Source organism: Patagioenas fasciata, chromosome 11 (assembly GCF_037038585.1).
Source record: "Patagioenas fasciata isolate bPatFas1 chromosome 11, bPatFas1.hap1, whole genome shotgun sequence".
Lineage (NCBI taxonomy): Eukaryota > Metazoa > Chordata > Aves > Columbiformes > Columbidae > Patagioenas > Patagioenas fasciata.
The window spans coordinates 19004079-19030521 of NC_092530.1; the positions used below are offsets into that span (position 1 = coordinate 19004079).

Consider the following 26443-nt stretch of genomic DNA (forward strand, 5'->3'; position numbering starts at 1 on the left):
TTCTAATGTGCTTTATGGGCAGTTGACTGTCCTGAAAGAGAACTCCATAGGTCTGTGAGGTTCCCGTACACACTGGAGTTCTTGCATTAGTGAAAACGAAGGAAGGGTAGTTGAAGCGGTTGTGGATAGTGTGACCTGCCATGACTGCACTGCCAAGGCCAAACGAAACAAGCTGCTGTGAGGCCCCAAAACATCTGTGAATGAAGCACACAGACACACCAGAGCTTCTGTGTTCGGGTGAGTTTAGACTAAGGCAGTGGAAACAAAACCCATTTATGTACAAGATCTACCCTTACCTGGGATTACTTCTGCTGAAATGAATAGCATTTTATTTAAAAATTACAGAAAGGCCAGCAGTTCAGAACACTTCTGACAGCAGCACAAGAAGGGCAGCAGAAAACATGAAACGTTGGTCCAATGAGTCAAACTGGCAAACCAAAGCTTTATTTTTTTGTTTAAAGTCTGTGCTACAGTACCTAGGACTGCGCCTCTATACATAATTAACAATCATTCCTGAAAGATCTGTATTTGGCACCAGTTTGTGTTTACCTCAAACACTTGCAGGGAAGATTAATTTCAAATCAAATTTGGTTTTTCAACAGAACAGGAGCTGCCATCATGAAGCCAATTAGCTGAGTTATTGGAGAAGCTTAAAGACAAACAAAAAAACCCCCCAAAGTCCTTATCTAAACCAACACATTACAGAGAGCTCCAAAACAGAGGTCAAACATTAAAAGGCTGATATAGGCTCAAGTGGTTTATAAAACCTATAAAAAAGACTACACCAGCAAATATGCCCTTTCAGTCCACACAGTTTAGAAATTAATGCAGGGAGCAACACTCGCTAGCTGGAAATCTTGTCATGGGAGAACCACACATATACCAACAGGAGTACCCAAAATCAAATGTTAGAACGCTCCAATTCCCAATCCACATAAAAGGAGAGAGATTCATAGGAAGATTAAATCAATCCATGAAATCAGAAGTGGTCAGGCAGTTCAAGCTTCCCCCAGCAACCACTATGTCACTCACACACACAGGCTCACGTACACGGCTCAATCCCATTCAAATTCCTCATGGAATAAAAGGATTCCAGGCTCTATTGAGTCTTTCCCTATCATGCAAGAAATAAGTCTGGCTGTGCTTTAATCACCATCATATATTACTTCAGCCACAGAGTACCAGGCAGATTAAGTAGAAATGCACAGTTTTTAGCTCATCTCCTCTGCAGAAGTGTTTGAGAGGCTCAGTTCCTGGAGAGTTCTGGGGGGCACACGGACAGTCTCTCCTCATGCAGACTCGGTGGCCTCTACTGGCTTAATCATGTGGTCTGGTTTGTTGCCGGCAGCGTAGTGATCCCACATCTGAAGATAAAGCCGCTCCAGGTCCGTTGTGTACTGTTTTGTGTTGAACAAAGGACTGGATATTCTCTGCTTCCAGACTTTGCCACGTATTTTTTTCAGGCTACAAAAAGAGTTAAAGCAGTCATGAGAGGTTCCAGACACTTCCTAAACACTGCTTACTTTTGAAATCTGCTATTTTCAGCTAACCCAGACCTCTCAGTACAACTGTTTCAAAAACATCTGCTCCCCTACTTCCACCAAATTCATATCACCATTTCATCCCCTTATCATTTCTAATGCAGACCAGGCGTGACCACTTCAACTCAGAAGAGCTGTGACATTAATGCATTAACTTGTTGCGTTATTTGTACTGCAATAAGTTTTTACAGTGTGTTTTAAACTTGCAGGAACTGAGAAGCTGCTTAATCTTCAATTTACAAAGAACAAAAGGTGAACTATAACGCACTTTTTACCCAATAAGAGCCTGCATATGAGCAACGTCTTCAGAACAGGCAGCATTGTTACTCAGCGGGGAGTGCTGATAAATTTACCATAAAAGCTGAAGTTGAGCTAACTGCAAGACAAGCAACCTCAAGATGAGGATTCCCTAGCTATTTTAAATGTTAAAATATCTGCAAGATTAAACCTACTGCTAAGTCTCAGCACTATGCCCAAATACAGCACTTTACATTTTCGATGTTAGCACATTACACAGGACAAATTTGCTTACTATTCCAGATCGGTTCCCAGTTTCACAGCAATATCCTCATATTCCTGTCTACTTTTTGCAATGAGCTCAAGACAACCCAGGCAAGTAAGCTGGGAGGCAGCAACTCGTGATGCAAGAGTCTCACCTGTAAAAAAACACAACCAACCTGTAACAAGTAACATATTGCAGAGTATGAGTTACTTTCCTTCTGCCTCTGCAAGAGGCAAAGTTTGTTAGGCTTGCCATTCATTATTAAAAAATTAGTAGCATTCAAACCCTTTTGTGTTCTATGTGGGTTCCCTGCTGCGTTACCTGGCATAGTGACCATCGGGGTCCCAGCCCAGAGGACATCCATGCCTGTGGTGTGCCCATTGCAAAGCGGAGTGTCTAGGCAAACATCAGCCAGTTGCCCTCTCCTCACATGTTCTTCTTTGGGGGCAACAGGAGAAAAGATGATTCGGTTCTGGGAAAGACCCAAGTTTTGTGCATATTGCTGAATATTGGGTTCTCCTACAGCTGGGAAACGAAGCAGCCACAGCACGCTATTTGGAACTCTTTTTAGAATCTGTAACAAAAACGAAGAAGCGAATACAGAAAGTTTGGTCAGAAAAATTTCCTTTTCAACAAGAAATTACCACATAACAAAACGAGGCAAAAGGCACAACCATTTGATACTTTAATCTTCTGAGGTACAGACCAAGAAAAAAAACAGATCACCATTTTGAGTGGAGTAACTGGGGTTGCATTTCTAATCCTACTGAAAGAGACACCAACTCTGAGCAATAGTTCATAGAGCAGTACTTAGAAAGCGTACTCTCTAATTTATATCATTTTTATAGACCTACGCTATGGAATATAAAAAATTATTCAAGTAACTCTCAGCAATACACTATAAACTGGACCTTGACACAGACACTCAGTGCTCAGGTCTATCAGTCTACCAACCGCCAAGGCCAGTTATGACTCAATTATGCAGAACAGAGAAGACAGAACTTACTTCGCCACAGAATACCAGCATGCTTATGCTGTCCAAGACAAATTTTCACTAGCTAGAAGCACAAATATGACATGAAATCAATCTAAAAAAAATTCTATATTCTATTAACACTAAGTCCTGCAACATGAGCATTGTAAGGATTCACACAGTTCAGTGTCACTGTTTTCCACAGAACAACTACAGGTTTAACTTGCATGGTTTCTGCTAACTTGAATCAAACAGCTTTGTTCCAAAAGCTTGACCTTAGATTTCATACTAGACACAGATACTCACATTAGCCCACATCTGTAAAGTGGAAGGATCGATCTTATACAGCTGATTAAAGTTACAGTACACAACAGCATCCTCGGGTAGGCCATATTGAGAACGGGTAGTAACAATTATTGTCCGTGGAACTTCTTCGCCAGTTGCTGCTTTGTTGTTAATCTAAAGAAAAAAATAATAGCTACTGCAACACTGCAATTGCTGAAAACAAGATTATGCCCTGTGGAATTATCCCAAGACACACTTCAACATTTGTTAGCACCATGACGTTACTGTAAGCTTACCTTTGGTTTTGTTATATGAAAACAAAATTGGCTGTTTACCCATAACAAGAATTTAACCGCTAGGGGATACATGCTTGTGGATGTTACAATGTTGCAACCATCCACACACAAAACACTGGGCATTTTCACACCCATGCTATAGCTCCCCGAAATTCCAAGTAACCGGAAAAATTGGAAAGAAGAATCATACAGAGGCATCACACATGGACTCCTTCCTCTGCTCCTTAAGGTCATTTTGTTTCCTTGAGACCAAAAACCAAATTAAGACTTCAAGAAAGAATACAAAAGTGTTTAGAAAGCAATGGGGGTTTTTTGTTTGTGCGTCTGGGGTTTTTTTGTGGTTTGTTTTTGTTAAGATAAAAGACAACAGGCACAGAAGAGATACTCAAGACTGAAGATACATTAATATCAGTACAGACAGGGCAAAGCAGGTACTTGCAGTGTTCCCTTTATAAATTTATCATACACATTCATTTAAAATTTAGCTCAGCGGCAGTGTGGCCGGCCAAAATAGGCATATTGTTGACAAACTTGACATGAATGACAATGACTCACTGTCACTGACTCTGTTAGAAGACGCACAAGATAGTTCAGTTCAACAAAAGTTGGCAAAAGTGCTACTTATCCAGGTCACTGCGGAGACCTAAAAACCACAATGCACAGTCCTCGCTGACCTACACCCAAAAGTAGCTGAGATCAAATTAGAACAAGCACAAAGAAGGGTTATATCAGTGTGATCAAAAGATATAAATCCCATTTTTGAACTGCACCAACCAAGCTTAGATAGTTTCATGTTGGTGGTAGAGTGCCAAGACAAGAATTCTCTATTATTCTCAGGGCACAACAATTTCAGGAAAAATATGTTAATAAGCTTACTGACCAAACCGAGACATGACCTCTTACAAGCTTAAAGGAAAATCTTAGCTGTGAACAAAAGAACTCATAAAAAGAAACCAAGTCATGAGATTATGGATAGAGTAGTGATAATGAAAGTTCTCATCAAATGACATTAAAGTGTCTCCTGAACAATTGACTGTAACCTGAATAAAATTTACAAGTCCAAAGAGTTACGCTAATGTTAAAATACGGGGGTTTTTTAAAAAGGAAGAACTGTTGTGCAAAGGAAAAACACAACTGGAACTGGGTAACAGCTCACAAATGCCCTGCAGGCAGCAAGCAAAGAGCAAATTCTGCCTTCAAATTCTGAACCATCCAGTGTTATCTTTATGCAACAAGATTCAAATTCTCTGGACTTCAGATACGTCTGATATAACTCCTACATCTTTGGGGGGAAAGATCATCTTCTAGTACATCTGTGGCTTATAATGCAGTTGGGAGTTTCCTTCAGTATGAGAATTAAACAAATCAACATGACAGAAGACAGACATTGCTTGGAGGTTTTTCTTCCTTGTTATGTTGAACCAGAATGATAGAACACAAAACTCAAGGGAACAGCATCTTGAGGTTTCTCACCTGAGTAGTTGCTAATCCATTACTAATGTTGAATCCATTGATAGTTATCTGAATTTGCCCACGATTAATCATCTCAATCACAGCTTCTGCAATTGTGTTCATAGGAATGACTGGCATACTGAGGGCGGCATTGCCATCTGCATTGTCACCACTGTCAGGACACTTCATCTGCGATAAATGACATACCCATCAGATAGAGTACTGGCTTCATCCCCAAGCCTAACACAAAAGGAGTAGCTCTCACCTTCACAATCTTGACATCGGGGAGGCTGTCAAGGAAAGCCTTCAAGTCAATGCCGTTCAAAACAATTCTGTTATCATAAATATGACCATTGGATTTGAAATCAATGACTGCTTTTTTCTGTAAAAAATAAAAAGTTTGAAAAAAGTTACCAAGTGCTATATTAAATGCCATTTTATAAAGACAGCTATAGAAAATGACAATTTTTCTTGCCCTTATCTTCCTACCTACCTTCAGATGGGGGAACATGTTGGCATGGTCTCCAATAAAGAAAGTGTTTGGCATGTAAGCTAATTTCTCTGAATACTGCTCAGCCACCTCAACTGGGGAAGTTTCTTTATCTGTGATGATATAATCCATGAACAATGCCCCGCTGGTTCCAGGATATCCCAGCCACATCGCCTAAAAAACAAGAAAGCAAGGCTCCAGTCCCAGGTGCATCGCAAAGAAATAAAGTTAAAACTCAACATATTTTGAATTTTGCACCTACAGATTCAAGCTCCTTCTTGTATTTTATCAATGGAAAAGCAACCACCAAACCCCAACTTTCACTACTGAGACAGTGAACAGTTGGAAGATGTTCTAGAATTGATCCCCTGAGCAAAAGGCCAAAGTACCCAACTATGTGCAGTTACAGCAGAACACACACCATCAGTGATTACATCTTCTCTTAGCAGAGACAAAACTTCTGTAGCCTAGAGATCGACGCTTTTCTCCTCCTCTTTCCATAGGCATTTTAGAAAATCATTAGTCAAAAAAATTACTCTGACATTGATTCTGACTTATTCTAACTAGAATTTCATTAAGCCTAAAGAGATTAAACCACAATAACTGATTTCCTCAACTGCTTCAAATACCCTTCGTTTTCACTAATGCAAGAACTCCAGTGTGCATGGGAACCTCACAGGATTATGGAGTTCTCTTTCAGGACAGTCAACTGCCCATAAAGCACATTAAAAAACCCAAACTACGCCCCTTCGACAGAATGATCCTATTTGCCTTACATATGCTAAGCCCTAAAAAGTCTCTCTCACTTACTGATCAATGTGAGCCCCCAACATTTTTTGCAGTCTGCTGGAAGAGAAACTCTTCCTCCTCGCCAGTGTTTTGCTGGAGATACAGAGCCCTCTAACTTAGTTACCTGAATAGGTGCTGGTCTCAGGGCAAATAATTCATTTCGGGCTCCTTTGGTGTAGCCATTCATATTAATGAGAATGTGTATCCCATCCTGATGGATGCGGTCTGCTGCTTTTCCATTACATGGTATCTGAAGAATAAACACATGAAAGTTATTTTCGTTTTCTCTCTTTCAGTAATAAATGTGGTTAGTCATCAGTGTACCAATCAGTGTCAGCTGCATAATTTAGGCAAGTCTTAAATCTCATTACTCCTGGTTTTACAGAGGTATAAGTCATCAACTCAATCCAAAAAATCCCTGTTGAAGCAAAAAAATACCCCTGTAAGTTTGCTAGCCACAGCTGAAACAGCTGCTTACAGAAATTTGAACTGTGGTACTGAAGATTGCCTCCGCACATTCAAATCAGTGGAGTGATACTTAGCATTGCCAAGCTCAGAAAGTCGTGCGCAGAAATATCACAAATGCATAATGGAAGGAATTTGGTCAAGCAACACTGAAACTACTTCAGTTCTTGGCTAAATCAAAGACAAAGAGTGCAACTTCACACAAGGTATTACCAATGACTTTCAAGAAGAACAGCAAAGCCTTGGAAATTACAATTGTGTCTCTTCCTGTCTAATACCGAAAGGTAAACAATTTTCGGTTTTAAATTCCTCCAAGAATTAGTTATATAATTAGTCATTACCTACAAGCAGATAAAATATTTGAGAGATGTCTCTAGTTCAGCAGCAGTAAAACAAAAACCAAAAGCTAGAAACTGAGACTATACAAAGCAGAACAGCCCCACCACTCCTGTAAGGCTAATTAATGATCAAAAGTAACATAAGGCAAGTTGTAGATTCTCAAACTAAGTTAATACAAAGAAATCACTTCAAACTGAAGATCAAGAGTAAATCAATTAACTACTCTGCAGCTACTGCTAATGCTGACTTGCTCTACAATTAATGTGCACCATGAAAGTACTTTGTTTTTGTAAAAAGGAAAAGCTACTTCACATTTTACAGTGGTGTAAACACATGCACATGGACAGTTATATCGCTGGGTGGACAACAATGTGAGTTCCCACCTCAGTTTAACTTCCAGCAAATTACACTGCTAATGCAATGGATCACAGCAAACTGTTTCTACCTGTTTGACCCTCCTGTACAAATCTCTAAGAGTTGCACTGTCACCTAAAAATAGGAGTTTGATGCCTCAGGAATTTTAAATATGAAAACTCAGTGTATCAATAAGGGTAAAGGAAAGAATTTTTCCCTAGATAACTGTTAAATGCAACAACAAATATGAAATTGCTGCCCTGTTCTACAATGACCCAGGGCTTTCAAACATCCACAGCTGCAAAAGCAGAGGGACAAATGGCTTTCCACAAGCAGAGCTGAAGCTCATTATTCTAAAAGAACATTTTAGAAGATCAACTTGGCAAAATCCACCTCAAATAGCAATTCTGCAGACATCAATTTAATGTTGTTACTTAGCACAGCAGGTTCCGAACAACATCATAAGTTTTAAAACTACATGAAAGTTTATTTATCACCTAACATGAGACTGTCCAGGTGCCACTGATTATCCCATATTGCTTTAGGGTTTTGTCAGTTATCCTGAGATATCATAGCAACTTCTTGACTTCTGTGTATACCAAAATCCCCATCAGTTTGCATATGGAACTTAGAAAAAGTCAAAACCACCTGTAAGCATTACCAAAACGGTGTTGGGATACAGAGGCAAAATCCCCCCTCTATCCTGCTTCACTGTAGTAAACCCAGCTCAAATATATTTGTAGTTGTAGCATCTTGACTTATCCATGACATTCAGATATGACTATCAGCTGATGATCTAATGGAACAGTTATTCAATATTGTCAATATTACTTTTTAATAATCACATGGAGGTCACACAATAGCCACCACATCCCTGGTAAGGTGTAACACCAATGTATCTACTAACACCAAAATCTCAAGACTAACATCAGCCTAATTCAAGAAGTGATTGCAACTAAAAACCTCAAACTACAGGCTGATCTCTTTCTTCATTTAGGGTTTGGTAAAAGGCCAATTCATCAAAAAGCTCACCTGAGATAAGTCAATGAAATGATTTGCTTCGGCCATCACTTTTACACGGAAGTTTGTACCATCATCAGGACTCAGAGCATAACAGAATACCTAGAATATGAGGTACCAAAAATTGAGTATCTGCAGCAACTTGCCAACAAAGTAACTTTGCTATAAAACATATGGTATTGCAATTTTAAATTACATTAGCAAGATTACACCTAGTTTCATACAAATTATGTTTGTGTGGCATTTACCAGCTGAGAAAGAAGTTTAGAGAAAAAGGGGCACTGGGCATTTGGACACATTTGCACCGGGCCCCAGTTTTATCTGGTTTTGGCGTTGAGAGTGTGACACTGCATGTTACACAGACATATATATAATGTTCTCAGCAGTCCGAGGTAAAGTAATTTTAACAAATGGATCTGCATAAGCATTTAATTCTCTAATAATGCCTTTTACAATACACCTTTGAATGCGTAATTAGTGAGAATCATAATAATGAACTCGAGCTGAACAGACAAGCTAAGCCTTGGGGAAGCTTTTTAACAGATTCTTTAAAGAGTGACTGGTTCTCTCCAATTAAGAAACTGCAAATGTATCTGAGAAACTCAAGGTTGGCAGGTTACATAAACAGGCATCTTTAGCTAACCTAGCACATACATAGAACAAACAGAACCAACATGCAAATAATATATTATCTTGCAGGACATAAGCATGGGTTTAGCAAAAAACAAAACAAAACCAAACCAGATAACTTGTATTTAGTATTTAAATTAAGCACTGTAGAGCTTTATAAATCCCGGAACAAGACAGACTGCCCTTTGTCTGGAGCTGATTCAAGGTTAAATGGTATATTCTCCCCACATCTCATGTACTCAGACCACCTAATTGTTTCATGAAAAAACCCTACTTCTGAGCACACAGCTTTGTCATAAAGGTTTCAGACTACAAAGACTTAATGACCAGGAAAAGCAAGAAGGTGGGGGGAAAAGCAGCCCAGAAACAACAAAACAAAAAGATCAATTCTAAAACACTTCTGCAAGAAGGAAAGATTTACAACCCTTTACAAAGATAAGCAAATTTGCATGTCTTGGAAAACAGAAGCTCAAAACCAAGGTAATTTAAACAGTCATGAGGCAAATGACATCACTGGGAATTAGTTCTATTTACAGCCTCAACCCTTTAACATGACACCCAAATAAATATAGATGTGACTAGGATTGCTAAATTGTATATGCTTCTTCTGGAGTAAGAGTGGTGTAACATTTCCTTTTGAAAAAGCAGTAGACAGACCAATATGAAGTTTGTGTTTGTTAATCACATATCCCAGAGAAAAATACATGTAAAAAAAAAAAAAAAAGAAGAGTGAACAAAACAGATGTATATCTGTACATCAGATGTAACCAGGCACTAGTAGCTTGATATTGAAACATCTACTCAAAGAACAGCAGCTGAAGCTTAAAAAAATGTTTTCCATGGGCCACAAATCCTAACTACAGTAATTCTAAGGACAGGTATCTAATTTGCCTACCTTCTAAAGAACAGTTCATATTGGTAAAGGAGGCTAACTCTGGAGGAGTTAACAGGCTGGAGAACTCTTCAATCAAAAAAAAACCAAAAACAAAACCCAAAAACATAAAAAAAACCTCACGACCCACACCATTAGAAACCAAAGTTTGCCCTTCCCTAGTTTACCTGCCTGCACCAAGAAAAATGAAGTGTCACAGCCATATTTAAAGCATCAAGCATGCCATTTATCTTTTACCTCAAATTTGTCTGAGTTATGCATGCCTGGGATTGACTGCATTAGGTGCGAGGTTGGATGGTTCCCAAAATCAGAGCTCACATAGCCAATACGAAGCCGACCTTCACTAGCCTTCAAATCCTTGGGATGCTCATATGGTGGCTTATGAAGAACATTAATCTGTCAAGAAAACATACACAACTGTTTATAAAATTGGCAATCAAAACAAAATGCTAAACAGAGGCATAAAAAAGCTCCCATGAGTTTGTAGAATTAGTCTTATCCCACATTCAACTAGGGGCTCTGTGGGCAATCTGTTGTTTGAAACCTGAATTATATGTATTTCCATTGGAACCACTCATAATGCCCACAAACTGGGTTACCAAATCTCGTATACCTACATCCAGCCAAATAAAGACAGACATCACTATTGCAAGTTGACATTTCTGCCTTTCTACCAGGTCTATCTGTTAAGTATTCCACCCCTATTATTAAATATACTGATACCACACTGCCATGACCAGGAAGTTCTCAATTACAATCCACTGCTCTCCACTCTTACACTCACCATCTTCCCCAGGCATCAGCTTGTAGCCACTATCACTGACAGCATTATCAGGCTATTAAGACAAACCAGTTTGAAAGCTACGTGCCACCTTCTGAAATTTGAAATCCCTGCATTAGCTAACCAGACCCCTTCCGCTAGCTGACAGCGTATTTTCAATTTTAATTGGCAACCTGCTCGATTAGTCCATCTCAACATCCATAAGAAGCACTAACAGCTGTGACTCTCTGGAGGAAGAGAAATGGAAGTTGCATCAAATCTTAAACAATTTGCCATCAGTTGCATTCTTGGCAGCTTGAGCTGCTGTGCAGTCTTGTGGAAATGGCACACGGTTTCGTAGTTGTAGCAAGAGACTGTATGTTTTTGGGAGAATCTGTTCTACTATGCGCAAAGTACTCTAAAACAGAATCACAATGAATACTCAAGTATTTCCTACTGTGATGCGCCACACTGTAGCATCGCTGCCATCACCACTAAACTGAGTGCATTTGGAATTCCCAGAGCCAAACACAAAGCTCATGCGTTCCAGCAAGGATTCACCAGAAGCAAGGTCAGGTTCCAAGCACTACAGATGCCAAATAGAGACAGATTTTGAGAAACAGTATCACACAGCTGCCTGGATCTGTTTTACTGTCAAGAAAGAATAATTTACTCTGCTTTTCCAAAACGCCTCTTGCATGTGCTTTGCAAAACTAGATGAGTAATGCTATGTCATATTCCTCTTCAGGTCAGTGACTCAGAAACCTTACAAAGGCCAATACTAACCACATGAGCATTATATTTTCAGCAGGAACAGAGCACTTGAACCACAACTGACCTGTATAAAACCTCTTACCTTGTCCAAACACAGATTTCCATGTCTCTCAGCAATAGCCTTCCTAAAACTGTGAGAAAGGGGGTACAGCATGCTATGATGTGGGTGGACAGATGGCAGTCTGTTTTTCTCCAGCTGATCAGCTACAATGCTAACCAGCTTCTTCATTCTTTCATCATAGTCTGTCCAGTCACAGACAATCTAGAAAAAGGAAAAATTACAAGAGCATTAGGACAACAGCTTCTTTTGATCTAGATCAGATATTTCACAAGTTGAGACTAATGCTTCTTTCAAAAATAGAAGTGAGAACTTCAGTAATTACTGTTGATGACTGTATAATCTTCTGATTTAAGACTTAAGTCTACTCTTTACGTTTAAATCAGTCATTGGTTGAGGTGGTCAAGCTTAGCATTTGCTGCAGAGCGATCCTAGGAATTACAATGAAAGCTTCATCTCCCCCACCTGCAAACAGTGGGCCAAGTTGCAGTAGGCATCCGGGAAATCAGGTTTCAGTTTCAGAGCAGTGCGGTAAGAGGCAATGGCTTCTGGTATATTCCCTGAATCCTGTAGAGACACAGAAATGAGTTAGCAGATAAAAATATACTCAGAGTAGGTACTCACAGTACCCAGCATACTCTAAGAGTGAATCATTCGCATGTGCTACCTTGTGAATAGAGGCCAGGTTGCTGTGGGCATCAGCAAATGCTGGGTTTATCTGAATGGCACGGGTGTAGCACTGCAACGCTCCTTGAACATCCTGCATCTCTTTCAAAGTATTTCCCATATTAGAATAAGCATCTGCAAACGTGGGGCTGATTCTGAGAAATAAAGATAACACATGTCACAAGCAATAAAAGCTCTTCCTCCCATGAGACACCATACCCAGACTTTTCGGTTTGCAAAGCAACTACCTAAATACAGTACTGTAAGTCACTTTCTGCACAAATCTATGACACCTTCCCATTATGAAAGGCTAGGACTACAGATAGTATTCACTTACCTAATAGCCTCTTTGTAATGCATCAGAGCTTCCTGTAACTTTCCTTGCTGTTGCAGAACACTTGCTAAATTTGAATGTGCAGCAGCAAACTCTGGAAACACCTGGAAGAAAAAGAAGTAGAACCGGTCTCTCAAATGCCCCAAGTCGACCACATGAAAAACAAAGAAACAAACATAAACCAAACAAAAAACCACCACAAATTGGTGCATTTCTTGCTCTTCTTTTCATATAATTCAGGTCTCTGAGCAGACACTTCTCCACTTACGACCGAATAGGGAGAAAACCTATGTCATATTACATATTCCCAACTTTAATTCCCCACATTCAACTGTACCTCAAGAGCCTTCCGATAAAGACGAACAGCCTCCTCGATATTCCCCTGTTCCCGTTTGATGTTTGCTAGATTGTTGAGAGAATCTGCATGTGTGGGACAAAGTCGAAGAGCTGTATTGTAGCATTCTTCTGCTTCTACCACCTTCAAAAAAAGGGATACTGTTAATACAGCAATTTGTTGTAACAACACTGTTTATGAGAAGCCATTATACAATCACTTTAAACATGTTTGAGGTGGAAATTTCCTGAATTATTCTTCCTTATGACTAAATAAATGAGGGTAACATCCCATCTCAATAAAGCTGTTGAAACCTGGTGTCTAAAATAAATATTCGCTGTATTTTTAAAAAAATTTAAAAGGAAAAGAAGTACTTCTTACACTGCCTTTCTCTTTCAAGGCATTGGCCAGGTTACAATAGGCATCAGGGAAGTGGGGTTGCAGCTCGATAGCCCTCCTGTAGGTGTCTATTGCCAGGTCTATTAGTCCTTGCTCGTAATACACACAGGCAAGGTTGCCATGCACAACTGCGTGATTTGGACTCAAACTCAAGGCTCGCAGATAAGCTGCTACAGCTCTGTAAGGAAAAAAAAAAAGAGGTAAATAATTGTCCACAGAGCAGCAGTTATGTTTAGCTTGGTCATAAAAATGACCTACATAAAAACTTGAAAGGAATATGTATCATTAACACAAAAAACCGTCCAGTAAGATGCTACTGAAAACACAGAAGAGTACTGACTGAACTGAAAGCCAAATCATAGGATGAATTATTATTCATGTTAAAGTTACGCTTAATTCTGTAAAAACTAGCAGACTAGAAGAAACACTTTGTAATACAAACAGGAAATGTTTTCCTCCCACCTGATGCTGTGTAATGATCAACATAAGTCTTCCGGAAAAAAAATTTCAGCTTTTGTCTAGTTTCTTTACACAGTCTTCATTACTAGGATAAGCATGAGACCTTTCCTCCATTTTTCCACAGTTTATCGTTCAATTGTAACAATACAAACAATATTATGTTATTACATGTCTTTATTCTCTCTGCTAACCTATGCATCATGCTTTATACTTCAAACTTCAGCTTGTTCAAAAGTTAAAGATCTTTAAGTATATGCTCCTGTAGCACTATATAAATGACTGATGTATTTAAATCTGATTTCTAGAAAAATCACAACAGTATACATAGTTAATTCTCAAAAAGCTGATGTAAAGCCTAAAATGATGAGGAAATGTGCCCATTTGACCCATTAATTCATGGTTAAAACAAATCACAGAATGATTTACACTGTGTGCAATGCAACTAGAGTAATTAACCTGTTCCCTGCAAGCTTTTATTAAATTTGGAGCTACAAATCACAGCCAACAGAAATTACAATCCAATTAACAAATGCAATATGGTACACTGCAGATAAACAAGAGAGCCTGGATCTTCTTCCAGAAACAAAAGATCCATGTATCAGAACAAAGGTCTTGAAAAAATTAGTTCAAAAAGACAACAACAGTGCTGCAACTCCATGCAATAACATGATGCTGATGCATAACAAATACAGAATAGTCAATCAGGTGCGTGGCTGAATTGCTGCATTTCAGCTTGTCTTACACAGCAGGAAAATTTTAGAAGAGACACACTTGTAGATCATATCCCAAATCACACCATGAAAACAGAGAACTCAAGGGTTTGTGCCTTTCTCAGACATCTTATCTTCACCCTCCCCCAGTCTTAAATTTCAAATCTCTTTTCATTAATACCTTCCGAAAGTCTCATTTTGAACATTTTATTAAGTACAGGAAAGATACATAAAGGAATACATTCCACAGAAATTTATTATTATTATTATTCCAGTAACCTGCTATGTGTACATTTCAAAGCCATTTGCTTGCTTAGCTTACAGCAGAAATATTTGCTATACTGTCCAAAGAGATTTCACATCAGGAACCTAATCTGTATCTTGATACATCCAACCGGTCACTGACAGAGTGACAGTACTTATCTGCTTACCTGTCGAATATCCTTGCCTCCTTCAGGACATTTCCCAAATTGATGTAAGCATCCAAAAAATTTGGGTCAAGTGTTACAGCCTGAAAATATTTTTGAAGTAACAGTTATGAGTATTAAAACAAAAACATTCTCTATACAACCTAGTTGATACGGTGTGTTTTATGCATGTGTTTTTTTGTTGGTTGGTCGGGTTTTTTTAGATTCGACAAACCCAATCTGTAAGTATCTAAGACTTTACCAACAACCTAGTAATGATGGAAAACTTAAGTTATATAAATCATAGAATGAAGTTATTTATCTGTAGAAACAGCAGTGTACACTACCTTCAAACTTATTCATTTGCTTACGCAGCCAGTTGCAACTACTGCAGAATAAAGCATTAACCATTTCTGTTAGGTTGATCATTTTTAACAGTCCTGCCTACCCATGCTATGCTGCCTTTAGTTTGTTTATAGGGGAGAAAACCCTAAAAAAAAAAAAAAAATAAAAAAAATCTGCATGCTGTATCTACTGTAAAAATAAGACAGCATTTAAAAACTTTAGCAGGCCAGGAAAAGAGGCAGCTTCACAAAAGCGAGAAAAGAACAAATTCATCATACATGTAGGGAAAATTCAGTAGTCATTTAACTAAAAGAAAACACTTTCACTCCTTTCAAAATTAATGAAATACAAAAAAAATAAACAATAAAGAAGATGCATTAATAAGCTACATGTGACTATATGACAGGTCACACTCTTACAGTCTCTCTCATGGGAATTATTACTTCCAAATTAAAATACTTTATAATCTAACACTAACTAGACTCAGATCCAAAAATATCCTGAGCAGTTCAAATTATTTTTTGTAGATCTCAAGTCATAAGTATCAGGAAGAAACACTCCACCACATCTTAAATCTGGTTTTAGGTCACTTTAGAAACTTAAGAAATGAGTATAAACTGAACTAGGATGCTAACTAGTTACTAACTAGACAGTATGGGACAACTAGTTCATGACACCAATCTAGAGAAGTCTGAAAGAACAGTGACGAAAAACAATCCTGGAGAAGAGGAATTAGTGCGTCACTTAATATCGTTCTCCTCAATTACTCAAAGGACAGTAATACCTGAAACTAAATCACAATGAAAAACAATTTAAAGCAGAAAGTTGTTTCTCCCTCTCACATACGAAACATGCAGAACATTATTGCCATCAAATCAGATATTTTTTAAAAATTTCTGGAAAAGGACTGTAAAACAAATTAATGAATTTTCTTATATTTGACGTGTATGAAGTCTTTAGAGCAATTTTAAACATATCCCTCTAGGGCTATACAGGTAGTCTGAAACATCAGCAAAAAATTAACATAGGATGTTAACTAACAGGATCATAGGAAGCTCTCTGCTGACCAAAGTATTTCTATCATCCACAAGCAGACAACTGCAGTGATGCTGCCTGGTTGAGATAGTTACCTTTTCAAAGTGATGAATTGCAAGCCAAATTTCTCCTTGGGCATTGAAAACACAGCCAAGATTACTCCAAGCCACTGCAAAGTTTGGTTGAGTCTCAATTGCTTTTAAGTAACAGGCCTTGGAACAGTTAAAGAAGAGAGATACAAGGGAAGGGGAATATTTGTAAAAAGAAAAAAATGAGAAAAAAAAATTGTTAGTATGCCTTCTCTAACCAGCCAAAAGTGACCCTGCAGTATAGGCTAGCTTGCGCCAAAACTAATGCGCTGCAAACTGTTGTTGATCCTGCGCCAGCGCAAACCAAAACCCAGGTGCAAGCCCACCATTTTTCAGTTATGCTGATGACAAATTAACACGCCTTTAGACACAAGGTCATGATAGAAATCATCTCAGAAATAATTCACGTAGTTCAGTGGAAACACCTGCCACCCTGAAGTGCACAAAAACCAAAAAATTAGTGTGTAAAAGCAACTTTGCACTAAATAAAATTAAATTGTGAAATATTCTAAAACAGCTAGAAATTACTTTAAAAAACACAAACAAACAAACTAGAAAAACTACTGGAAAAGTGAAGCCATTCTTCGGTTGCAAGTGTCCTTGCCAAGTGAGGTGACATGCCTAATCCACATCGTTTCCCAGTTTCTTGAAAAACATTCAATCATCTGCAGCTTCAAAACCTCAAATGACAGGATTGCATGAAGGTTTAGGTCCCTGTAATGCAAGCGCGAGAAATCGCTGCGCATCCTAACCAGCACGGCGCCACGCTATCGCTGCGAACTGCTTTGCTCTATCGATTGCCCCTAGGTCCAGTGAACGGCCAACCAGAATCATTAATCTACCAGACAGGCCCATATAGAAACTTGCATATTAAATTTGATGTCTGGACTCTAAATGCGTTGCAACCCAATTTTATCCAAAAGGCTACAGCCTGGAGCTTGGGCAGGCACCCAATCAGAGATTAATCATCTAGTCAACCGTTCACGAGGGCTTTAAACGCACGCAATGCGCGTTACCGCTGCGCAGCCTTTGCGCTACTGCAGGATCACAGCGCATCATCAGAAGAGCAGAACGCTGCAATCCAAACAAAGAAGAAAAAAGGAAAAAAATGAACAACCAGAAGAGTTAGAAGCTTTTACTGTTAACTATCTCCAATTATTTCTTAAAAAAAATATTTTAATTTACTTTTACTTTATTTCTTTGAAAGAATTTGTGGCTACTAGTATAAAATATTCTTACATTACTTGCTCGTAATTAAATATTTTAAGCTGTTTCTGAAGCCACAAGACAGAAGATTCAGGCATGGAGGCAAATGGTTTTGCTGTGGCAGTTACAAACCCGTTACCATATTTCTCATCATGTGACTTTTCGGTGCGTTCCTTGCTGGAAGAGGAGGAGGAGGTGTGTGTCTGCCCTAGATCCAGGCCTCGAGCTCCCTTCAGCGAGGCACCTTACGCATGGAATAGGAGGTTTCACCCACCTGAAACCTTCTAAATACAATATCAGTGGTGAAAAACCAAAAACAAGAGAGAAAATAAAACAAGATCATTAGTAAGAGTTCAACAAAGCAATTGCATTTTTTTGGATATGTCTTAACACATGGGAATGAGGACAATCTGTCTGTAACAAGGGAGACATGCAGAAGGGAGAGGGTTAATCAGGGCAATTGCATACAGCAGGGATTTTTTTTTTTTTGGAAGAAAGGCTCTGAAATATCTACAAAGAAATTAAATTTTAGTTCAAACTGTAAGGAATCTGCTGGCTTGATCTTTCGAATGGACTGATAACCAAAGAAACACATTGCAATTTACTCAAGATGTTTTTCCTCGTTTATTAAGTTCTCACAAAACGGAATAACACTTTCAAACTAGGTGTCTCCAGAGCTCTGAAACAAAGAAGTCAGCAACCTAAGGCAGGCGCAGTGTCTTGGCCTATACCAGTCACACTAAAGCTGCAGTGAAGTGCAATTCATGTTAGCTGTCCGCTTGGTGGGCTGAGAACCAAGTGTCTCAAAGACTGTTCAAACTCTCAACGTTGCTGCACAAGTATTTGCAACCTGGATCTGACCAAATCGATTCGGCTGCCCTAGGATGGTACGCACATCCAGGTTGTTAGGAGAAATCCAAACAATAATGAACTTTGAACCTGCATTCCCATTACCCCCTAAAGATGAGAACCCTCCCCCGCTGGTGCTGCAGCCAAACAGACAGCTACGCTGTTCATACACTCCACTTCTGAGCATGCGCGTGGGGCTTGGAGTGACAGACGTGGAGTCCAGAGTGTTTCCGATTTCTCCACACTCCTCACCCCTGCAGCGCGGACGCGTAAGGTGGCTTGTAACAAGACTATTTATTTGTGCAATCCAAGTTTTAACATGCCAAGAATTTTAAACTCATCTTGGTGTTCGAATTCTCATTTTAGGAAACAAGACTGCTAGAAGCCACCTTTCCACTACAGCAAGTTTTCTTTCGATCAGTTCATTTCCCAAACAAACCAGCTTTGTCCTTCCGATTTTTTTTATTTTGCGGGAGGGTAGAGGGAAGACATGAAGAAAACATATTGGGGGGGGGTTCGCATACTGCAGCTATTGATCATTTACTAGCCTTTCTTCCACAATCAAGGGAAGGGAAGAGTTAAAAGAATAAAAAACTTTAAAAGCCAATATTACAAGGTAACATTTGGATAAGTTTCTTCTCCACTTACAAGCCACAAAGGACTTTAGAAGAGCAGCATTTTCAATAGCACCTGCATCGTACAGGGATCTCGAGCTAACCACAGGCTCTCTGCTTGGCACCAGCAGGCAAGCCTCAGATTTGAAGGACTGTTACTTATTTCCAGATAAGAGCATGATGGAGCCCCTGCCCAATACTTCAGAATGGTATCGGATAGTCTAGTTCAGCAGGAAGGCTTGGTAATGTTCCGTTTCTTGACTTAAACCACTTTTAAACATGGACATGCCACATCTTGCCCTGCAACTACTCTGGGGTGTTTCAGTGCCTTCAGTTTTCAGCAGTTTCTCAGACTGTCTGTAGATCAACGCAGATTTGAAGACTTGGTGCAAAGTTCAAGTTTTCAAAACACTGACGTTTACATGTATTCTACCCAACACCTACCTTGGCTTCTTCCAAGCGACCCAGGGCTTTGAGCAGGTTCCCCAGGTCACTACGAACACAGTACAAGTCCTGAAAAATCAAAGTCACACTGTTAGTTTCAGGACTTCACATGCCCCAAAGGCCTCTCACTTCTTTATGGTTGTATTTTTACAGTACTAAAATCCGTAAGATTATCTGTTGGCTGTAATGTTAGGTCAAGAAAAATTATTTACATTTGTGATAAATACAAGTTCACCTAGGCTGAAGAACACAGAGAAACAAAACTTTGAGCTCTTGTTAGACTGGGTTTGCATTTTCTTTTCCAAAGGAAAAAGGATATACCCTGTTTCCTCAAAAGTAAGCCCTAGCACGATTTTTCAGGATTTTTGAGGATGCGAAAAATACAAGCCCTACTCCAAAAATAAGCTCTAGTTACAGTTCATTAAAAAGGTCAATTTAAATAGTGTCCAGGCAGCCATACATGAAAAAATCTAAGCATCTTTTGGAGCAAAAATTGAATAAGACCCTGTCTTATTTTCAGCGAAACAGCGTACGAACACCAGACAATGCTGTATTTTAAGTATTTTTTGACATAACATCTGACCAAATAGCAGGCAGATACCTTCATTGTGCTGAGTAGCACTATACAAGTTGAGTACAATGCAAAATAAACAGAAGACAGCAGTCTGATACACTGTTTATTTAAAATGTCAAATCAAAACAGTTACAACCAAAAATCCAAACACCAGATCTATTTTATAGGAGTCACTTATCGACACAGTCAGTTTCAGCCTACAAAATACAAACCCCACACTCCTATAAACCAGTCCACAGTGGAAATCTAACCAACGCAACTCTCATCACCATGATGATAAAGTAATACCTGATTATTTTTCAACATCTCACATTCAAGTCTGAGCAGTGAGTCTCTCACTATGATAATACTGCCTTAAAGCACACAAAGCTGAATCTGAGGTTACTCACTGAAACTTCTGACTGGAGGGAAAAAAATTCCTTGCTTTTCTGTTATCTCAACAATACAGATAAGTACAAAACTAGCAGCCTTTACCGTACTACAATATAGAACTTTTTGCAACAGAAGTTTTTCAAAGATCCTGAAGAAAAGTATTCAGTAGGTCAATAAGTCATGGTGTACAGGCTAAAGGGAAGGGTTGTCACTTGTCCATTCTTTGAAGGCTCCTTGCACAGCAGTAAAGCACAGAGTTCTCCTATAAAATAAAGTGTTACTTACAGGATTGTACTGAAGGGCAGACACATATGCCTGTACTGCTCCTTCCATATCACCTGCAGCTACCAGCGCAGCAGCCAAATTAATATATCCATCAATGAAATCTGGTTTGAGGCGCAGTGCATGTCTATAATGTTCAATTGCTTCTTGTAGCTGCCCACGTTCCTTGTACACATTGCCGAGATTTGAGTAGGCTTCAGCCAGCAGTGGATTCTGTTTAATGGCCAAAGTGCTAAAGTGAGCAGACCTGGAAAAAATCAGACAAGTTAGCAAGGGAAAAAAAAAACACCATCACACGCAAAAAACAAACACAAACCATAAAGCACACAACACCAAAAACAAACAAACAAACATACAAAACCAAAACAAAACACCCACCCTTGACTTTCAGTGTTTGTCTGTTTAGTTAATGAACATTCATGCTTAATTAAGTCACCATACAGCCAACAAATCTGGATTTACGGAGCTGTTATGTATGTCTAGCTTCTCCCAGCTTAAACTATCATTCTCCCCTGTTCTTACTTTAGATTCTACTGAAGACAGACAACTCCCATTTACAATCGGTAGGGTGCAAGTTGTCTCATCAAACTAGAGCTCAATGCAATCAGATAAGACACTACAGAAATGCTCTGAAGCCTCTTCCAACATGTGTATGCTTTAAGTAATGCTCCACTCGATAGTCTTTTCCAGCAGCAGGATATAGCTGACAGATGCAAACGCAAAATTCTCTTGAATCCTTCCCCATGTTATTTTCTCATATCTGAACTGTTACTACAACTTTATTCAGAGCCTATATAAAACAAACCTCAACCAAAAGTTCTTACTTCCTTCACCAGCACACACAGATGTACAGATAGAACAAGTTCAAAATGCTTGAGGAATAGAAAGCATGATCAGGAACAGGCAACCAGAAAGAATATAAAGACAACTTCTAGATTACAAAAATCCTTAACTAATCATGCCATTTTTCAGAAAACAATCACTCTTGCAAATTCAACCAACCAACCACAACAAAAACAACAAACACGCAGAAACCCCACACTGCAGGTAGAATAAAGAAACAAAAGCTTTTGTTTGCATATGTAAATATCCCCACCACACACAGGTGTGGCTGACATTAAAATATTAATTTGCACAGTATCAAAATAACATTAGAATAATGGCAAGATCTGTTGGTTGCTGTAAAGCTAGCTGTATTTCTCTTACCTAACAAAACTCAAAAGGAAGAACGTTATTTTTTGACCAGTCTTTACTGTTGTCATGAGGTATTTGTAAATAAATCAATGTTAGAACAGAACTTCTGTCAGCTATGCTCAGTACTAGAATTGGTGCAAACTCCAAAGCAAGCTTAACAGAATGCTTCAGGTCTCCTACCTGTCCAATCTGCGACACTGGAAGTGAATGGACGACAGTAATAAAAGCACACCAGTGTTATCAGGCTCTTGTCTCCAAAGCTGCATGCAGTGTCTCTCTGCTGCTTCAAAGTCTCCTGCCTGATACTCACGATGAGCCAACTCCGCTAACCCTTGGAAGGAAAGCATACGTTTCGTTGGTTCTGGAGAATCACCAAAACATTTAAGGGGGGAAAACAAAAAGTTAGATGATGGGAACAAAACAACAAAAAAACACAACACAAAACAATGAGAAAAAAAAAAAGTGTACACAACTGAGGGATGAAAACATTTGAAATTACGTTAAACACCACAGGACATGGCAGTTTGAACTCTCACATCTTCATGCCCCAATCTACTACTATGATATTTCTAACATTATCTGTACAAGTCCATGACTTGATCAGCTAATAACAGAAAACATATAGACTGCAATGACTGTGAATATTTTTAAGTCAATCATTTTCCATTAAGCTGAAATACATTTAAAGAGATTCCTGACGTGATATTGTACTTTGGTTCATAACGCTAGAAGTGCTGCTAACAGAACAGTGACTCTCCTCACTCTCTCCCAAGACTGTAAATCTTATGCTTTGTAGTATTAAAAACAAGCTCTAAAAACTTAATAGGGAAATGAAGGACAGCAGACAAAGACTTCAAAGGACTCAAACAAAATGAAGTTTTGCTGTGCCAGAAAGGAAAAGCCCTTAAAAAAACCCAAAACACATATAAAAGCAATGTGTAACATTCTTCAAATCCTCTATACTCCTATATTCTCTACAATACATAAAAAATGCTTCACAGAAAAAAAAAATGGCCTTAGAACAATATCTGATGAGTGACAAACACACACTTCAATGATTCTGCAACTGGCCTACAGCAGGAACATCAAACAGACAGGGTACGGGAAGAGTTACTGTTTCTGGAGGCTTAGCTGGAATGGGAGTGACAAAATAGGTTTAGTATTTAAAATACAATTGTGGAGAACAAAATACTTAAATAAAACACCACCAGTTTTAGATAAAACAACCTTAAGAGTGAAAAGCAAATAAAGTTTCTTATAAAGCACGGTTCTGTATTAAAATATAGACAAGTGCAGCCTGGAAAAAACAACTGTTCATCCCAGAAAAAAATGTTGGCCTTCAAACTCTGCCTTTATGCCAGTGACTCTTACTACTAAAGGTTTGATTACTGCAAGTATCTCATATTTTTCCTCCTGAAGTCCAGCATTTCCAGTACTCTGGAGTAACTTAATCCCATTCATGGTACACTTCTCACCTGGACCTACAGTTTAAAAATTTTGATTTTAAATGAAAGGAAGCACCTCAATATCTGAGTACACATATTTTTGCAGTTGGGTACCACAAAAATCCTCTGAAACTCTAATTCTTTTGTGAGAACTTGAAAGATAACAAAATAATCACAGTGAGATTAGGTGCAGAGTTACTAATAGTGTTACTTTTATGAAATTCAGATTGAGTAAATTATTGACATTATTTCAAAATTGCCTTTTTAGCACTAGCAGGTTTTGAAGATTGGAAACACTACATGATCTAACTAAAGTTGTTTCTCCAGACAGTATATTGTCTCTGTCAGTGTTAAAAACTGTTTCACAGTAATTGGAAGTAGCAAAGCTACTTGCTTCCAGCTACTTAAACCATGACAACCTTGACATGATTAACCAAGTATCTTCATCCAGATGAGATTCCTGTTTTCTAGGAGCCTGGCTTAATAGTTTTCCAAACCCCAAGGGAAAAGTGGACTTCAAGTACCTGGTTAAACCTTCTGGCAATAAAAAGACACCACTGTTATTCAACACGAGAAGGGCAGCACTGTTTCAGAAAGGTGCTGATGGTACTAACGCGACCAGAGCACCCACACGCTGCTCCTCACTCGTGAGCACTCACGCAGGTTTGGCCCTTCTGTCAGTTGCTGTATTTTCGAGTTCTGCTGATGGCAAAAAGACAGAAAATCCGGACAGAGGAAGAACAGTCCCACAGACCTAACGGAATCAGTTCTTCAAATAAATTTAAATCATGTGATTAAGTTTCAAAGCTAGAGCAAAAAAACTCCAAAAGTTTAGACTTAAATTCTTACCACCGCTTGGAAAGAAGTTTCCAATGGTTATCTAAATGCTACATTTTGCCTATTTAAGCAAAAAGGGAAACTGGAGTTGCAACTCCCAGGGCAAGAGAGAAGCCAGTGCAGAACTACTGTATTTAACACCCAGGAATAAGAATTGCTAAAAAAAAGCAAAAAATAGGCAAAACATTACAATTTTCTTTCATTTATCAAGTCTCTTCATAAAAAAAAAATCCCCCCCAGAAGACAAAAAAGAAAACCAATCACTCAAAATAGCCAGTTATCTACCTCCAAACAAGTATTTTAGACATGATCCTCAAGAAGTTCATAGAAAAGCAGGAAGCTGACAGTTATATCACAACGCTCAAAATGAGACGGACTTTTAACAGACGGTTGGCTGGAAGAATCCATAACACAGCCATTAATGGTTACTCATTGAATCCAGTTCTAAAGAAAATAACTGCAGCAAAGAGTCACAGCCACAAGAATCCCTTATAGAGTCTCACATACATGAATTTACTCAATGAGGCTAACTTGTGCTGCATGCTTCGACTATGACCTTGGAAATGCCTGATAGGTGCTATGAAAATGACCTTTCCTGAGACTTCTACAGAACACAAACAAAATAAAAACCGGCACAAAACTATCACAAATACACCCAAGGCCGTTTTTTGCCTCAGAAATAACATCATACGTGCTCACCATCCACTCACGCTCAACCTCGTGTTCAGACCCAACCCAGGCCCAGCCAGGAGCAGGTGCCACCTCCACCTGGGAGGCGGTGGCGCTGGTGACAGGAGTGTCCCGGATAACCACGCGCTCGGACACGCTGACTCGCAGCGCTACCCCAGGAGAACAAACCGCCACACTGCAGCACTGGGCCTCTCCATCCCCATCTCCGCACCGCTACCACTGCCCTTCACATCCCCACCTCGGCATTGCCATCCCATCTCTTTCTGCACAAATCCTATTTTTTCTACTCCTTTTTCCAAGTCGTCTCTTCAGCTTTTCATACTTTGCCTTCCATATGGTTACAGAAACCCCCAAAAATCCGGGGGATAAAGCTGTGTTATCCCGTCATCCTTTCAATAAACACAATACTTCTTCTTCTGCCTCTACAGAGAAAATCAGATTTCTCCTCTCACCCATCCCTCGATTTCTGGATCTAACCATAGGGCAGAGCTTTTCCCAGCCAGAGCTGGGACAATCAAGACACTTAAACTAAACTGTATTCCCTGAAAATAAAACAAATAGTTCCAGAACAATTTGAGGCCTTGATACTTATTTTAAAAATGTTCTTTAGGCTTCAGTGACAGTTTGCTGCTACCCTTATCCGCAGTCATGCTGAATAAAGCTGCAGCTAAACGTAAAGTTAAACGTATTCGTGAGGGGTTAATGTCTCGATCCAGGTCTGACTGTCCGGAAAAGCACCGGACTCCTCGGTTATGCCACACAAGACCTGCTCCTTCAATGGAGTGAGATCCAACACCCCTCGATGTACATTTTGGGTCAGGCTTTTACCCTCCAGAAAAAACGCAGTCCCCAGCGGTACGATCGATACAGCGATGGGAGCACCGCGCTCAGAACCGGCCGCAGGCCCCGGGCGGCGCCGGGCCCGGGGGGACACAGCACAAAGGCACCCGGAGCCGCCGCCTCCCCCAGGCCGCCGCTTCTGGAAAGTTCTGCCGGGAGCGGCCCCGGCGAACGGGGAGCGCGGCGCTGGGCCGAGCGGACGCGGCCCCGGGCGAGGGCAGGCCCGGCCCCGCAGGCTCCGGTCCCCGCGCGTCAGCCCACGGTACCTGTGCTGTCAGCCACGTTCCCCACGGAGGTCGCCATCGGGAAAGGGGGCCGATGAGGCGGTGGCAGCAGAAGGGGTGCGGAGAGGCCCACTCGGCTGAAGCGGGCGGCGCAGAGCCGAGCTGCCCACGGCCCCGGCGCGCTGAGGCTGCAGCTCCCGAAATGGCGGAGACAGCGAAAAGCCGAATGGCCGCTGCCGGAACTAGCTCCCCCGACAAGTAGTCCGGGCGGCGCCAGCCAGCGGGCCCGTACGGAGCCCCCGTGCGGCGGAGGGAGCCCCACCGGAACTTCCTCTTCCTTCCGTCGAGCCCGCCCTCACTCAGGCAGCGCCGCCACATCTTGTCGGATCAGGTATCCCTCCGCGCGAAGCCGTTGCGACAAACGCAGCGGGACTGCGCGTGCGCAACCGCCGTCGCCGTGGGGCGTCCCCGCAC

General features: G+C 40.0%; 1 protein-coding gene across 3 annotated transcripts; it reads right to left on the reverse strand.

The window, feature by feature from the left end:
• Positions 1–422: 422 nt before the first annotated feature.
• OGT (O-linked N-acetylglucosamine (GlcNAc) transferase) lies at positions 423–26231 on the reverse strand. 3 transcript variants are annotated; one of them, XM_065846690.2, is made up of 22 exons: positions 26012–26231; positions 22114–22264; positions 20743–20986; positions 19512–19580; positions 16405–16521; positions 14954–15033; positions 13336–13531; positions 12958–13098; positions 12624–12724; positions 12288–12441; positions 12086–12187; positions 11645–11824; positions 10266–10424; positions 8519–8608; positions 6453–6578; positions 5543–5713; positions 5315–5431; positions 5071–5238; positions 3323–3475; positions 2365–2617; positions 2074–2197; positions 423–1464 (listed from the first exon to the last, which is right to left on the reverse strand). In XM_065846690.2, the coding sequence occupies exons 1-22, from the start codon at positions 26046–26048 to the stop codon at positions 1290–1292; spliced, it is 3108 nt and encodes a 1035-aa protein (XP_065702762.1). In that variant the 5' UTR covers positions 26049–26231; the 3' UTR covers positions 423–1289. The 3 variants fall into 3 exon arrangements, with proteins under 3 accessions (XP_065702762.1, XP_065702761.1, XP_071669618.1); XM_065846689.2 differs by having other exon boundaries at positions 22114–22294; XM_071813517.1 differs by lacking the exons at positions 22114–22264; positions 26012–26231 and having other exon boundaries at positions 17744–19580; positions 20743–20822.
• Between the last annotated feature and the right edge of the window lie 212 nt (positions 26232–26443).

Excerpts from the sequence above, each read along its gene's own strand:
- OGT (XM_065846689.2), bottom strand. The coding sequence starts at position 26,048 with ATGGCGACCTCCGTGGGGAACGTGGCTGACAGCACAG. Across the intron at positions 13,532-14,953 it reads GAGGCAAGGATATTCGACAG|AGCTGTAGCAGCTTATCTGC; the intron begins GTAAGCAGATAA and ends TTTTCCTTACAG. Across the intron at positions 5,714-6,452 it reads TGAGACCAGCACCTATTCAG|GCGATGTGGCTGGGATATCC; the intron begins GTAACTAAGTTA and ends CTTGTTTTTTAG.